Below are 16,188 nucleotides of genomic sequence, written 5' to 3'. Positions count from 1 at the left end.
TGCACCAATCACAGCTTGGGCCGGGCGGCGGGGCGCGAGCGCGCGCGGCCTGCTCCGCTCCCCTCCCCCCGCCGCCGGCCTCGCGGCGGCTGCCGCCGCACGTCACTGCGCGCCCCGCGCGCCGAGCAGGCGCAGCCGCCGCGCCGAGGCCGCTGCCCTCAGTCTGCCCGCGCCGCAGAGCGCGCCTGTGCGCGGGGAGCGGGGGAGAGCGGGAGGGGGCTACCGGGCCGGGCTCGCTCACCGCCCCCCTCAGAGCCACAGCTCTGCCTTCCCCTTAGCTATGACCGTCAGGAAGCTCTGCCTCGGCAAAAACAATAAGCTGGCGGCTGCTCCGGGTCAGGGCGGCCGCTCTCCCGCGGGCAGAAACGCGCGGCGTGGGTCGTTCACGAGCATCAGCCGTCGCGTACGAGCAGCCCTGCGCCGCCGCGCAGCAGGCCGGCTGGCGGGGGTGAGCCGTGCCCTCTGTGCCCGAGGCGCTGCTCCGGTACCGATTGGGTGCCGCTCCCGTGCTGCGCACGCTGCCCTGTACTCGGCGTAAGTGTCTCCTGCCCTGGCACCGGAGACTCTTTGCTGAAGCAAGGGCAGGAGCAGCTGCATTTTTGTAATGCAGTGACTTGCAAGCATTTCTACCTATATACAACCATTCCAGAGACAATGTGAAGGGAAAGGTTTCACAAGAGGTTACAGGAAATACCAGATACAGCATCCCTCTCCTCCGAAAAAAGTGAAGCCACCTTGGCTAGGCAGCTGTGACTGTCTTTGCTTCGTTACTGTACTGTACTATGGCATTAAAGACGTGGGGTTTAGTACTTAAAATACATTCTGAGCAGTTACCAGTCCTAAGTACACAATAAAACTCTGACACAGTGTGAACAGCTGCATCTCTTCCCTGTAAGCGTTGGTAGGTCGAGCAAAACAAAACAAAACAACACACACAAAAAAACCCAAACAAAAATCAAGGCTTTTAAAGAATTAGCACCTGAATATACCTTAGTAACTACATCAGGGAAGTTGTTCAGCACTTAAAAGCATCATACTCTTAGACACCTAAATATCACAGAATGGTTTGGGTTGGAAAGGACCCTGACGATCATCTAGTTCAAATCCCCCTGCCATGGACAGGGACACCTCCTACAAGACCAGGTTGCTCAGGACCCCATCCAGCCTGGCATGGAACACTTCCGGTCTTGGAGCTTCCACAGCTTCTCTGGACAGTTTGTTCCAGTGCCTCACCACCCTCCCACAAGAATTTCTCCCTCATATCTACTCTAAATCCAGCTTCTCTCAGTTTGAAGCTATTACTTGCTGTCCTGTCACTATATGCCTTTGTCAAAAGTCCCTCTCCAGCTCTCCCATAGGCTCCTTCAAATGCCAAAGGCTCCTTACCCTTCAGTTCAGAGCACAGAGATTCCAAAACATCACACAGCTCCCCTGCTCTCCAGGCAAGAGGCAAACCACCAAAGCACAATGCTTTGCAGGTAGCACGTTCACAAAGGTGTTAATTAGCATTATTGTTGTTAGAAGTGACACCAGAGCCAGTTTCCTTCACATACAACTGCCTGATGTTAATATTGATAACCTGACCACAAGTGGTTACCCTATGGCTGATGTCCTGCAACACTTGATCTTGGCTGAGACTAAACAGCAGACAGCCAAAGTATGATGAGGAAAGCTTCATTCTGTGAAACTGTAACCACTTCCATTCAAACAGCTCTTCTCTTACCAGCACCATGCTTATTTGACAGGATTGCATTATCTCTTCTCCCATTCCTGAACACTCTCAAATTCTGTGATCACTTTCAGGTTAGTAAACAGAGCTAGAGGTCAACATCAACCAGAGTTTGTTAGATGATGGCACTGTTGGAGCCTAAGAAGTGCAGGGGGGGGAAAAAAGGCAATTCACTGACAAAATTCACTGACACGTAAGAACCTGACTTTCTGGGGTCAAAATAGTTTAACCTGATAGTCTAGGATCTAAGCAGATGTGCCAACACAATTTCTGTATGCTTCTGAAGATAACCATTTTTCACTTATTTCTGACAGAAATTGCAAAATAACTGGATGATTGCTGGATGCTTTTACCGAGTGTGCCTGTTGCAAGAACAGTGGGTGAGAGGGTAAAGCAAGGCCATCATTCCATGTTCATCCCCTGGTGATGCCAGAGCAAGGTGCTGCTGGCTGTACAGATGTTATTATGAACATTTAGCTTCTTTATGCTTTAATCAACAACAACCTTCTTGCTACTGGGATGTATCAGCTTTGTTCTAGGCTGTCAGCAGCCTCAGAAGACACTAATGCAGTCCACATTCAGAAAACCTTTGGATTCCTTATAATGAACTTTGGTGCCTGTGATTTCAACTATCCATGAAGAATTCCTCTGCCAGCATTAGATGATGATTCTGCCAGAGCAGATGATTTACAGCTGGCAAATCCACCCTCGATATGTGGACCACCTAGGTCCAGACTTAAATGCCCACAGGCAGTAGAAACTTACCCACTTTGGGTACTTGTCACATCGTGGGAGAAACCAGAAAGGAAAAAAAGAGGCAGTTGTTGCTGGAGATAAGACTAGGGTGGCAGCTAAGGTACAAGATGAGAGCGCACAGCAGCTAGGCTGGCAGCTAAGGTACAAAGCCAAGCCAAACTGCCAGCTTTGTAGCCACCTTTCCTTTCTACCCAGCAGTAAGCTGTACCTATTCACCATGTACTTGCAAGGAGAAGGAAGTGACATGAAGGGGTCTGAACAGGTTTCTGGCTTCTCTATTAATGTACTTGCATAGGGAAGCCAACACAGTCTGGGCAATATCAGAGTTGTAGAGAGCATGGAACGTGCCAGGATGCAGTTAAGGCATGGAGCTGCTGCAAGGAGAGCATGAGAACATTCTGACTGACAGAAAAGAAATGCCAATGTTTTCACCTTCCTAAAAACCATAAGATTCTGGTTTTGTTTTACATATTACCTACTACTAAGCAAAAGTAGCATTTCATGTGAATATTAAAATGGAAAATGGGAAACCCACCCAGGACTCCAGCATCTTTGTTAGTCAATTTTCCATAGCTTCATTTATTTTCATTATTTACAAAACAAGTTACAAAGAAGGCCTCTGCATTTTTAAAGGCAAACCATGTCAGCTGTTAGGATCAACAAGATGACAAAGACAAAATGAAGAAGAAACAAGGGACAAGGGTTGTGCTCATGAGGTGAGGTTGCTGTGTTAGTACTTCAGTAGTTGATGCTCCTTGGGATAGTGGGAAGCAGAGTGCCTCAGTTATGTCTGTACAACACAGCCACTATCAGTGAGGCTTAAGTGGCTATGCCTGAGAAAAGAGCCCTTCCTTCTGCCTGTGTCTGCAGGCAATCCCAGAATCCCAGCACGGTGGGGATTGGAAAGGACCTCTGCAGATCATCCAGTCCAACCCCACCAGTATGGCAGGGTCACCTACAGCAGGCTGCCCAGGATCACAATGTCCAGGTGGGTCTGGAACCTCTCCAGAGAAGGAGACTCCACAACCTCTCTGGGCAGCATGATCCAGGGCTCCAGCACCCTCACAAGAAAGAAGCTTTTTCCCCATGTTGAGCTGGAACCTCCTGGGTTCTAGTTTGTGCTCATTGCTCCTTATTCTGTTAGTGGGCATTGGTGGAGCAAGAACACAGATCCCTGTTGCACAGTTCAAAATGGTAATTTGTTTTCTTTCTTTAAATAAGGGGAAAACCAAAGCAATGTCACTCAGGGCACAGCAGGCTCTACATGCTACAATGCCATAAAGAGTCTTTGTAATTACAGTTAAAAGAAATTCATGGTCCTACTAACAACATTAAACACAGCTCATGCTTATGAGGAGGGAGATCCAGACACAGAATTCAGCAAACAGCACAAATCAATGTGAGAGCCCAATGGGCACAGAGAAGCAAAAACTGCACCTGGCAAAGGCTGTCTTTGACAAGCCTTCCTGAGAAACAGGGAAAAAATGCAACCTCTTTCCCTTTGATAGGGATAGAAACCATCCTGGGGAGCCAGCAAGGAAAAACAAGGATCAGTGTGCAAGTCTGTCATTTCTCATGCTGAACTTTGAGAAGACTTTTTCCATTCTTACACCTTCTGAGGAAGGGCAGCTTTCTGTGATAGGTGCTTCTTGTCATATAGGCACAAGACATATGGTTAATCACAAGAGGACACTGTGATCTAATGGGATGTGCAACAATTAAAGCAATACTTAGAAGCAGCTATGTGTACTATAAAATCATTCCTGGAGGGATTGAAAAGCCATGCAGATGTGGTGCTGAGGGTCATGGTTTAGTGGTGACCTGGCAGTGTTGGATTGGACTTGATGATCTTAAAGGTTTCTTCCAATCAAAATGACTTTATGGTTCTACTGGGTATTCACAACAGGTTGTCATCAATTACACAGATAACAAATCAGATGCTAACACCATGTTTTGTTTTACAGTGACCTTCTGCAATACTTCTGGTGCTATTTCCTCTATGTTCCAGCCCACAAGTTCTTACTGATCTCTCAGCATATGGATCATCCATTGATTATGCAGCATTCCAAGACATTTCAGATACAGGGAACACTAGTGCTTAGTATTTCTGTAAAGAGATTAGAGTTCAATCAGAAGGATGCCACACACTCCCCAGTATGCTTGCTGTTAAAGTAGTTTGATTACCTTTAGGTATTTATTAGTGTCTGGATGTATGTGCTTCTGAGTGGGCACTCAGCAACAGCTTTGGCAGATCATTTGCATGCAAATAACTGAACATATTAAGACTTTGTGTACACAAACTACAGGCTTTGAAATATTTAAAAACATCTCAGCAGGGCCAGGAGAAAGCAGCAACAGCAGAATGGTTTTGGTGCTATTGAGATTCTTTATTTTTTAACTCTGAAGGAAGTTTCTGTGGTCTAAAAAAGAGAGCCAAAGAAATCACAGGGCTGCTGTGGAAGATAAAACACGGCTAGACACGGCCACCTATGTTTCTCTTGACCCTGCAGTGATCCTTGGCAGGTAAATCCATAGAGCAGAAGTACTGCTCTGGAAAGAAAACCCTTATCTTGTTCCCTTTACTCTGCTCTTGCGAGACCCCACCTCAAATACCGCCTCCAGCTCTGCTGTCCCCAGCATAAGGACACAGAGCTGTTGGTGTGAGTCGAGAGGAGGCCACAAAGATGGTCCAAGGGCTGGAGCACCTCTGCTATGAGGACAGGCTGAGGGAGCTGGGGGCACCTTAGAGCTGCCTTCCAGTACCTGGACTAGGACTTTTCATGAGGGTGTCTAGAGACAGGACAAGGGGGAATGGTTTGAAGCTAAGGGAGAGTAGGTTAAGTTCCAACCCCCCTGCCATGGAACACCTTCCACTAAACCAGGTTAAGCACAGTCAAAGCACATCACAACTCCTTTTCATCTAATTATTTTTCCTCAGTACCAAGGCAGAAGATGCTGTAGTACACATGCACAGGGAGGTTGTTGATACATACCTGGTATGGCCTCCCCTCTGCATAAGCTCCATAGGGCAAATCACCCCTCTGGTAGCTGAACCGATCATACTGAGGGCGCTGGTTAGAAGAATAGTCTGGTGTTGGATCAGGTCTCCTTAGTGGCTGAGTATACACATGCCTATGCAAGGGAGAAACAAGAGGCTGTTGAATTATGTAGTAATAAACTGCAACCTATCTAAAGTGTGAGTTTAACACTATTTTTAAATATCAAAAGAATAAAGCTCACTACTGCATGCATGGCATTGAGGCAATACCACCTAGATATTCAGTCCTCTAAGTTCATGCTATGATCAAGCCCTTATTCTGCAAACACAGACATAAAAAGAATTTAAAGAAGCAACACACTCTTTGAGCTTTTTTTTCCCCCCTCACCGTTAGACTGAACAGTGCCACAATATCTGATTTTCTACATTCCTATGATGATTTGGAAAGTGTTTTACATTCATCATGGGTACACAAGGCTGTTGGAGCAAGTCCAGAGGAGGGCCACAAAGATGATCCACTGGTACACCTCTGTTATGAGGGTAGGCTGAGGGAGCTGGGGCTGTTCAGCCTGAAGAGAAGACTCCAAGGGTACCTTAGAGCTGCCTTCCAATAGCTGAAAGAATCCTACAGGAAGGCTGCAGAGGGGCTTTTCATGAGGGTGTCTAGAGACAGGACAAGGGGGAATGGTTGGAAGCTGAGGGAGAGCAGGGTTAGACTGGATCTTCTCACAACAGTTCTTCAGTATGAGGCTGGTGTGACTCTGGAATAGGCTGCCCAGGGAGGCTGTGGCTGCCTCCTCCTTATGGGAGTTAAAGGCCAGGCTGGACGAGGCCTTGAGCAGCTGAGTCTAGTTGAGAGGTGTCCCTGCCCATGGTGGGGAAGTTGGAGTAGGTGATCTCTGAGGTCCCTTCCAACCTGAGCCATTCTGATGCTATATTAAAAACTAAAAAAAAAAACAACCCAGTCCTCCTTGATGAAGTGAAGTATCAGAGAGCTGCAGTCTGTTGCTGCAGTCTAACCCTGCTGTTTATGAGATTCTGCCATCATTTAGTTGTCTTGTGGGAAACAAGTTCTCTGCAAACTTGTGGGCAGGAGCTACAACAGGTGGCTGATGCCAGTGAGAGGATTAAAGCAAGGAAATACAACCAAGGAAGCTGTATTTCCAACAAGTAATGAAAGCAAATATATTTGTCATTGTGAGAGGAAAACCACACAAGCCTTTGGATAAATCAGCATGTTGATTTAGCTTCACAAGCAAGAGAAACACACACTGACTTCTTTTTGGTGATACATCAGGACAACAAAGTCTTAGACAGCAAGTTTGTCAATTTAATCCTGTGTGCTAGCTCACAAATTAGTCCTAAAACTCCTCCAATTCAAGAACTGCAGCAATGCTGTTAGAATTATGCAAAGTAGAGGAGAATAATTAAAAAACCCTAACAAACCAAACAACAGAAAAAATAACCTCTTCCTATCAAAAGACTTAAGCCACAAAATGTATGTGAACAATCCAGGCCAAAGTGTGGCCACCTACTGGACCTTTGCTGCTGGTAACACTACAAAGTAATGCTTAAACTCCTAAGCAGAATGAAAAGTGAAAAGGAGCAACAAGACAGAAGGTCTGCAGCATACCTGTAACTCTCTGATGGACCTGGGCTTGGGACATCAAGGTCATGTCTTACTACAACTTTTGGAATTTGTCCAATCCAGTTATCCTGCATGTAGGGGGATCAGGTGGTTACACAGAGCAAAATCACAACAGGTGACAAAAGCAACTCACCAGGTAGAGTGTCAGCAGCTGTCTTTGGTGTGAAAGAGTTGCACAAACTGATTTATCAGTTACAAAACACTGATCAAATGTGTCAATTCAATTTATGTAAAAGACTCAGCAGGAGAGAAGTCTTTACCTATCTGGGTAATGCCTGTGAGACAGGACAGAGAAACAGCCACCCGGTGAAGTCTGCACAGGTATGTAAACTGTTAAGGGTCTGTTGAATCTTTCATGACTGTACACTTCAGAAAGATGCCACTCCCTCAGAGAGTGAATTTCTCTCAGATTTATACAAAACTCAGTCAAAAAACCAAACTAAATGCCGTGATCAACACCTGAGATCAATTGAAGATTGTTGCTTAAAGACTGGCTGCTGCCTTGCCAAGCACACTGCTACAGGAAGAAGGAAAACATCATGAAGAGACAAAGGAAATATTCTATATAGTTCATAAAACTAGTAAGTGATGTTCATTTGCTAAAGGCATCCTTGTTTAAACATCAAGCGATCTGAAGCTATGTTCAAAACCCTCGGGAGAGAAGCCATGGTTCTGGGTAGTTCATCTGCAGGACCTGATGCCATCAGGTACAGATTTCAGTTTCCTCTCCTGCCTCTCTGACTGCTTTGGTGAGGGCTCTGCAGACTGCAGAGCAATGTGCACTAGCCTGGTTTCTTGTCATGCCAGTAAAAGCTCAGACAGTTACCAGTGGGCTATTAACAAGTTCACATTTTCACAACCACATCTAGCAAGGAGACGAGGCAGGCAGCAGCATCCTACAGGCTGCCTGTGGGCTGCAACCTGCAGCCTGCAGCACGAGAAAGCAGTAAGCACTGCTGCCCTTACCCAGAGCAGTTCCTCTGACAGCTGGGCTTTTCCCCCAACAGAGTGTGCAGGGCTGGGGCTGAATGACACCTTGAAAGCGCCAGCATCGGTTGAAGGGAACTGGGAATTAAAATTAAACAGCACCATCTCCTGGTGAAGGGCAGCTCAGGCCTCGCTTTCCTCCTCCCCCACCTCCCATTTCAAAGGTACTGGAACTTTACAAGTATCTTTAACAGGAAATACTGTTTCAGACTTGATTATTAGATTCTTTTCTCAGTCATCCTACAATGTCTTCTTCATTGCTGCACTGCTTAATATGTAAAATCATCACTTAAATACCAGATGAGGAAAGGAACACACACAGACAAATGTATTCCCTTTCATGTTTCTGTCCTCGTTTTGAAAGGCATTTATCCATCTTTTCTTCTGATACTCACTAGTTGAGGCAATGATCTCTACTATGAAGCACACCTTGGCTAATGGAGAACACTAGCATGGCTGAGTGTTAGCCTGACCAAAAAGGCAGTACCTAGCCCTCTGGGGACCAAAGTGCACATTCCAGCTCTGTTACAGATCACCTTTGTCATCCTATAAATGACTTTGTCTACTCTGAGTGTCGCAAAGGTCCCAGGGAAATACTGTTACAAAGGTGATGCAGGTAATTCCATTTCAGATCTGATTTAAAGGACTTTCTCCTTTCCCAAGCAAACAAACAAAAACCCCAAAGAAAACAAACAAACAAACCCCACAAAACACCAAGCAGGAAATGGTTCCATCCTTTTACCCCTAAACCTAACTGTCTTGTAGGGAATCTGAACCAACACTAAAACTCTGCCAACAACACTTCTGTTCTACAAGGAGCTGTGTGCTCTCATGCAGATTATGCAGGTGAGAGATGAGAAAGATAAACAATACATTTGGTACAGCCATATGCATCTGATCATCAGCACTGATCCTCCTCTAACCCCCAGAAGTGTCACTGGAAAGCCTCACTCACAACATGACCAGGAAAGAAGGGTCACATTGCTGCAATTCAACCTGTGCTGTCCATTTTCATTCTCTTCCCCACTGGAAAAAATGTCTTGGAAACAGAGACTTCTACTTCTCATAGAGTCTGAATTGGAGGCCGTGGGCCTGCAGAACTGTCTGGTGTTTATTCACCAAGGGTCAGGTTCTCAGCTCGTACCACCTGGTTTGCCTTAAGTCATCTGTGCAGTTCTGCTGCTCAGCACCAGCTGGTGACGACATACATTTTCATTACTAAAGTAAGGTTGATTTCTTATCTCTGCAGTAAACAACATAGATCAAATCTTTACTAGACCTCTCTGCCTGCACTCTGACACATCCTGTACTTCCCAAATTTACTTTGCACATAGGGAAGTAGAATACAGGACAGAGAAAACTGAGACAAGCCTCCTAACATCCTGAGAACAGTCAGTAATGGAAGCATAAAGAAGGCAAACTGTAAATACCTGAAGTACTATCAATACATCAGTGTAACTCTAAGTCATTAACTGACTGAGCTGGAGTGGAGGCTGTGTCTGCCTTCACAGCAGAAATGAAACAAGCAGAGAGCCTTTAAGACAAAGAGCCAGTTCTTCCTCTGGTGAAGCCTAATTGTAAACAGCCAAATGAAACCACAGGCATGGCTTCAAGCAGCTTAAACTGCAGTATGGACAGCCTGTTGAGCCCTTCCCTTCTGGCCATGCCCTCCTGCCCCTTTTCTTGCACAGGCACTAGCACCAGTAACAGCATTCAGTGACCATGAGATGATCAGACTGGAACCAGCTCAGCCAGCAGTTTGGACAGCACAGTGATGATGCAAGGAAGAGGCTGCAGCATGTAGCCTGAGCTCATATCCAAGTTACCTCTCTTCTTAATGATGGTCTTCTAACTGGTCTAAAAGGAAATATTTAGCTGAACACCCTTTTAAATTAATCCCTAGTTCTTTGTTTTCTGCTGTGCAAACCAGATTAACTTCAGCCTTGATGAAGAGTTTCACTGTCTCACATGCATTAGAAATCAAATACTGGGCAAACAGAAGGAAGACTTTAAACTCAAACTACCTTTAATTTTACCAGATGACTTTTTGTTGCTGTTCATATACCATTTAGTTGAATCACAGAATCATGCCTGCCTTCCACTAGAACTGGGAACATGGGATCTGCCCCCACACCAACACCTCTTACCCTTGGCTGATACTCCATGCTACCATCCCTTTCAGCAGTGAATGCAGGGTTATGTTGTGCTTCCTGGTATGGAGAAGCTGTCTGCTTCCTGCTTGGGACAACAACATGAAATTAGAGCATTAGCAGCAGTTTTGACAACTCTTTTTGTACTGCAGATCAGTTCAGCAGCTGTATCATAGGTTTAGATGCACTGTGGCAATGACTGTGATAGAGCTATGTATTCTCACACTTTTTCTGTGTCAGAGGAAGTACCAGTGATGCACACTAATGGAGCTCCATGAAAGAAGAAACACATAGTGTCTGTATTTGGGACAGGCATCAGCTGGAAAAAATAAGATCAAGTGCTGAAAGCAAAAAGCTGCTCAAATTGCCAGTGCCTAGGGCAAAAGAATGGGAGAAGTTGTGTTTAATCACCAAGGCTCCTGTCAGTGTTCACTACTTAAAAAACAAAAAGAACTTGTAGAAAGAAAGCCAACCCTTAAGAGCAAATAAATCAGCAGGGCAGACTTGGTAGTCATGAGTTGAAGCAGTAAACATGCTCATCAATCTTTAAAGCTTGCCTGGTTAGACCCAAAGAAGAGCAGCAACGACTCAGAGTGAAGCTGTGCACACAGCAGTAAAATGCTGAGTAACTCTTCAGTGCTCTGGAGGATGCTTTGATTTAGTTTTATATTGTGTGAACAGGATTTTGGCAGAGGACACTGCATGGCATGACTGTTGGTTTAAATACCCAGAGGTTAAAAAGCAATGAGAGAACCAGACTTCTTTTGCTTTCCTGCCATTTTGATTATAGAAGCCCTTCCAACTGCATCCACAGTAGCTTACCCAGTGCTTTTACTTTGAAAGTAGATGACAATGAGGAATACTACCACAATGATGAGAACCAGTCCTATTCCAGGAAGAGTAGCTACTAAAATAAAATCTATGGTGTTCCAAAGATGGTTACATTTGGGGCCCATGTACCAATATTCCTTCCAGTCCACTCTGTAGTAATCACACCTGTAAATCAAAATATTACATTGTTAGCATCATCACTTGAACTGAAAAACATCTAGTGTCCAAAGAGTCAAACATTTAGCTATGCTGTTATTTATTATTGCATACTGCAGGGGTCATGGGAAGCAGTGGGTTTTTTTCTGCTTGCCTAAAGATTATTTTAGTAATACACACTTTACCCTAGATTTGATGCAAATGACCTCTGCTAGGCTCTGGATAAAGTCCACACTGAGAGGTGTGCTTGCCTGTGGAGGGGAGGTTGGAGCAGATGATCTGTAAGGTTCCTTCCAACTTAAGCCATGCTATGGTTCTATGACTCATCACTCCAGCAAGTCTAAGCTATAAAGCTCTGTTATATTGCCCACACCATGGCACAGTGCAGGTCAGAGATCTTTCTGCCAGCTGTAAGCATGGCAAAGCTTCTGAATTTCCAGAGCAGCCTACAGAGATACAGCTGAAAATGTCACACAGCTGTCTGTCATTTGCCATTGATGCACCTCCTGTGAACAAGCACCAGGATATGAAGAGATTTGGGTTTTTCACTCTAAAACATTGTGATCAACCTGGGAAACAAAACCCTGATTTGCCATGACACAGCATAATCTGGGTCTAAAGTGATGTGTCTGAGCACAGAAAGCAGGTGAAAACTGAGGACTAAAATGATTACCTGGATTATACATTACAGGGCTGCAGATATTCTGAAAAAGCAAAAGCTGCACTCAGAGCCCCAGGTTTGATGCTCTGTGTGCAGGCTGTGAATGAAGAGCATTGCCTCCTTTTGTGGATTACACTGTAGAGTCTGAGTTCAGTTCATCACTAAGGATTTATTTGAAAAGTTCAGTGTACATAGCACACATTTACACCAACCAACTCCACACCCTACCTGCAAAAAGGCTTTTCATCTTTACATTGACAAGGAACATTGTCAGGACAGAAGCTCTCTGTAACATTTAGGCAATCATTAAAGTCCTTAATTCCTGTGCAGTTGGCTGTAAATGAAAACAAGTATTTCTTTAATGCAACCAGACAGTAACACCCTGTTGGTGGGTGTATTTCTAATTACAGCAGAAATTTAATCTCCATATGATGCACTTGGTAGAGGACACTAAATCTTACTTCCCAGTGACGTGCTCCTTCAAAATGCTGGAGTAACCTGAGCAATGAAGGGTTTAGCTGCTTAACTCACTCCTGACTTTGTACCCATCTCTCTGTTTGCCAGTACATTGTACAGCTCCCACAGTCCCAGCATGGTGCTATTGGAGGTCGTCCAGTCCAAGCCCCCTGCTAAAGCAGGGTCACCCACAGCAGGGTGCCCAGATCCTGTCCAGGAGAATCTGGAACCTCTCCAGAGAGTGAGACTCCACAACCTTTCTGGGCAGCCTGCTCTAAGACTCTGGCACTCCCAATGGAAAGAAGTGTTTCCTCATGTGTCCCTTGTCCTATTGCTGGGCACCACTCCGAAGAATTCGGCCCCATTGTCTTGTCCCCTGCCCTTTACATACTGATCAGCATTGGGCAGATCACCTCTCAGGCTGCTCTTCTCCAGGCTAAACAGCTTCAAAACTCTCAGCCTTTCCTCCTCACAGAGATGCTCCAGGTCCCTCAGCATTTTTCTAGCATTTGTCTCTCCTGAACTGGGAATCCCAGAACTGGACCCAGTAATCCAGCTTTACTTCTCACTGGAGCAGAGTAGAGGGGAGGAGAACCTCCCTCAACCTGCTGGCCACACTCTGAATGTCCCCAGATGGCTTATGTCCAAGATTCATGGAGATGCACCTCAAATCTTGACTTAAAATGTATAGCCAAACAAGCAACTGCAAGACACCACTGACAGCTGGGAAAGAAAATTACATCCAGGATTGTGCATTGCAAGGCCAAGCACCATTGTGATGCTCAAAACTGCCCAAAGCAGCCAATATACCTGAGGGTAATTGTGGCTGAACCTTTCACAAGGACTGAAATGTATTTAGAATGAAGCCAGAAAGTCAGAAGTGGAAGAGATCTCTTGAGCTGATCCTTCTGACAGGAAGAAAGTTGTATCAGAGCATCATTAATATTACTGCTTTGCTATTGTTAGAGAGATTTTATACCACCACCACAACAGGTTGATTAGCAGACTCATGACTAGTGCATTATTAGCTTGAGAAACTATGCTGTGAGCTATTTTAAAGCCAACTGGAGCCTCCTTCCTCCCTACTGTACAAGGCAATCTAATCCAACACTGACTGTTAATCAGGGATATATCTAAATAACAGTGATCATGGCTTGCATCCTTCCAAAGCTGTGTACAGCATTCCCTCTCTTGAGAGAGCATCAGCACTGAAGCACTTCCCAAGACAACCTGAGCAGAGATCCTATGTTATGACTAGAACAAGAGGACACAGTCTCAAGCTGTGCCAGGGGAGGTTTAGGCTGGATGTTAGGAGGAAGTTCTTCACAGAAAGAGAGATTGGCCATTGGAATGTGCTGCCCAGGGAGGTGGTGGAGTCACCATCCCTGGAGGTGTTTAGGAAGAGACTGGACGGGGTGCTTGGAGCCATGGTTTAGTTGATGAGATGGTGTTGGGTGAGAGGTTGGACTCGATCTCAAAGCTCTCTTCCAACCTGGTTAATTCTATTCTATTCTATTCTATTCTATTCTATTCTATTCTATAATTTACAGAAAAATGGAAAAATCCTTAGTAGTATTTGGCATCATATTGATGAGGGGATCAGCAGCACTACTGGCTTTTAGCTGCCCATCTGATCAGTAACAGAATTACCATTCCTGTAGCAATGTTACAAAAAATGCTGATGAAGCAGAAAATGATAATCTGTGATTCTGCTGGAGACAGAGGCAGCAGGTGCCCTTTGGGATTGATGATGTCACTGAAGAACTCCCTGCTGAGCCCTTCATACTGCTCTGGTCTATATAAATGCAGAGCTATCCTTAAAGTGGTAACTTCTACCTATAATATAAAGGCTAAAGTAGCATAAAATGTTTTCCTCCAATCACAAACCAAAGCTCTATTAGCAAAGCAGTCACTGCAGGAAGGCTGCAGAGGGACTTTTCACAAGGGTGTCTCGCGATAGGACAAGGGGGAATGGTTTGAGGCTGACGCAGAGCAGGGTTAGACTGGATCTTAGGAAGAAGTTCTTTGGAACAAGGGTGGTGAGAGGCTGGAACAGGTTGCCCAGGGAGGTTGTGGATGTCAGGTTGGTTGAGACCTTGAACAGCTGAATCTAGTTGAGAGGCATCCCTGCTCATGGCAGCAGGCTTGGAGTAGATGATCTCTGAGGTCCCTTCCAACTTGAGCCAGTCTGTGATTATCAGGTGAGTGATAACTAATTACTAGTAACTGGTAGCTACCAGGCAAAGAACAGTGACAACAGGAAATAAAAATCAATCTGCAGGAAACCTTCCCATTAACATTTCCTGACTAGTACTCTATGCTCTCACAGAATCAGAGACAATTCCATCTAACTTCACTTCTCATTTGAAACAAGCCTTTTTAAGGCATTCTTCTTGTAATGCTCTTAGGTACTGATGATTTCCTTCCTGTTCTTCTTCAAAATGATTCCTTTCTTCAAAATGATTACTACAACAAGAATTTTCATTTGGGCTGTAACCCATATATTATTTCTGATTACTGAATTAGAACTGAACCACTGTACCCATTTAAAATGTGTCCTTCTGACACTGACAGATTGACTCCAAACGACCCAAACCCACCAGAACAGCCAGTGCCTCAGCTGTAATTCCTGTGACTGCACTCAGAAGTACAGAATAACAGATGAAAGCAAAAGTATTGCTGTCATTCATAGCTAGGTCTCTGTAAAAAATCTCTTGGCAGTACAGGGCTCAAGAACTTCAAGACAGCAAACACAGGTCAGCAGTTGTCACACAGACATCTTAACATTTTCCCAGGAAGTAAAAATAAACTCCACCTGAACCCTGAGGAGAATTTCCTCAGAAGCCCTCCCACTGGGACTGCAACACCATAGCACCACCACCACAGGTAAGGCAGGCACTGGACAGACACATTCCTGTTCTGGCACAAGCTATGAAGTGAAAACACAACCAGGGCTTACGTTCACTCAGTGACTGGCTGGCCAGGAGCAGAAGGAACAGCAGCACTTGAAGAATGGACATCCTGAAGCTGATTGTAGTAAACCACAGTTTCATCCTGAAGCTGGATGTGCTAAAGGACAGCTTCTTCCTGCTCTTGCTAGCAGCAGAACACACTCTCCTTTCTGCTACTGTTATTTACTGTAGCAAGTCAAGGATCATGGATTTTGAGCTTGTTTTACAGCATCCTTCTCTAGAGAGAATTACTAATTAACTTACAACAGATACAGCTCCCTGGTAACACCTCCATATTTTCCTTTATGACAGCTGGGCAGGTCCATAGAAATGGCTCTCTACTCTTGCTAGTTCTGAGGGTTTGAATACATCTGCAAAGCCTTCCCCTAACAACACACATTTCAACTCCCTAAGGTATCCTTGACAAGCATTTATTTGTTCTCCATTTAGAGTGATGTCACCTTTCAAAGGTAACAAACTTGGCATGGATTTGAAGACAAAGCTCCTTGAATACCCTTTGTTTTTAAAGATGTGCCAAAGACATGGATCAGGAGTGTAAGAATGGTGATTAAAACATGACTAAAATGTTTCTGCCCCTGGAATAAAGGAAGTCTTGCTGCATTACTGTTGCTCTGACTGGGTTTTGTTTGAAACAAGAACTTACTTCCTAGCATGCATTTCCCCCCCCAGATTAACAAAGAATTTAAAGACACTGCTGCTGATGTGATTCCTGAATCACTGTGTAGTATGTGGAGACTGTGAGTAGAGTATTTGTGAGTAACTCTGTGTAACAAACTGTCCCCTGCTTTGCAGTAGCAGCTCTTTTCTGTGTCAACACTTACTGGCTCTTCTGCTTCCCTAAGAT

General features: G+C 44.9%; 1 protein-coding gene across 1 annotated transcript; it reads right to left on the bottom strand.

Moving 5' to 3' along the window:
- Positions 1-3,036: 3,036 nt before the first annotated feature.
- Positions 3,037-15,529, bottom strand: LOC137450773 (uncharacterized). The gene is made up of 7 exons (XM_068157670.1): positions 15,332-15,529; positions 12,145-12,250; positions 11,091-11,264; positions 10,266-10,353; positions 7,117-7,199; positions 5,479-5,617; positions 3,037-4,592 (listed from the first exon to the last, which is right to left on the bottom strand). Exons 1-7 carry the CDS (start codon positions 15,423-15,425, stop codon positions 4,584-4,586), a joined length of 693 nt encoding a protein of 230 aa, XP_068013771.1. The 5' UTR covers positions 15,426-15,529; the 3' UTR covers positions 3,037-4,583.
- Between the last annotated feature and the right edge of the window lie 659 nt (positions 15,530-16,188).

This window comes from Melanerpes formicivorus, unplaced genomic scaffold (assembly GCF_026170545.1).
Source record: "Melanerpes formicivorus ecotype bairdi unplaced genomic scaffold, bMelFor1.0.p_v2 SCAF_37, whole genome shotgun sequence".
NCBI lineage: Eukaryota > Metazoa > Chordata > Aves > Piciformes > Picidae > Melanerpes > Melanerpes formicivorus.
Note: the sequence above shows the minus strand (reverse complement) of the source record. Positions and strands in the feature narration are given on the sequence as shown.

Excerpts from the sequence above, each read along its gene's own strand:
- LOC137450773 (XM_068157670.1), bottom strand. The coding sequence starts at position 15,425 with ATGAAACTGTGGTTTACTACAATCAGCTTCAGGATGTCCATTCTTCAA. Across the intron at positions 11,265-12,144 it reads GATGAAAAGCCTTTTTGCAG|GTGTGATTACTACAGAGTGG; the intron begins GTAGGGTGTGGA and ends TTTGATTTACAG. Across the intron at positions 7,200-10,265 it reads GCATGGAGTATCAGCCAAGG|GATAACTGGATTGGACAAAT; the intron begins GTAAGAGGTGTT and ends CCCTACATGCAG.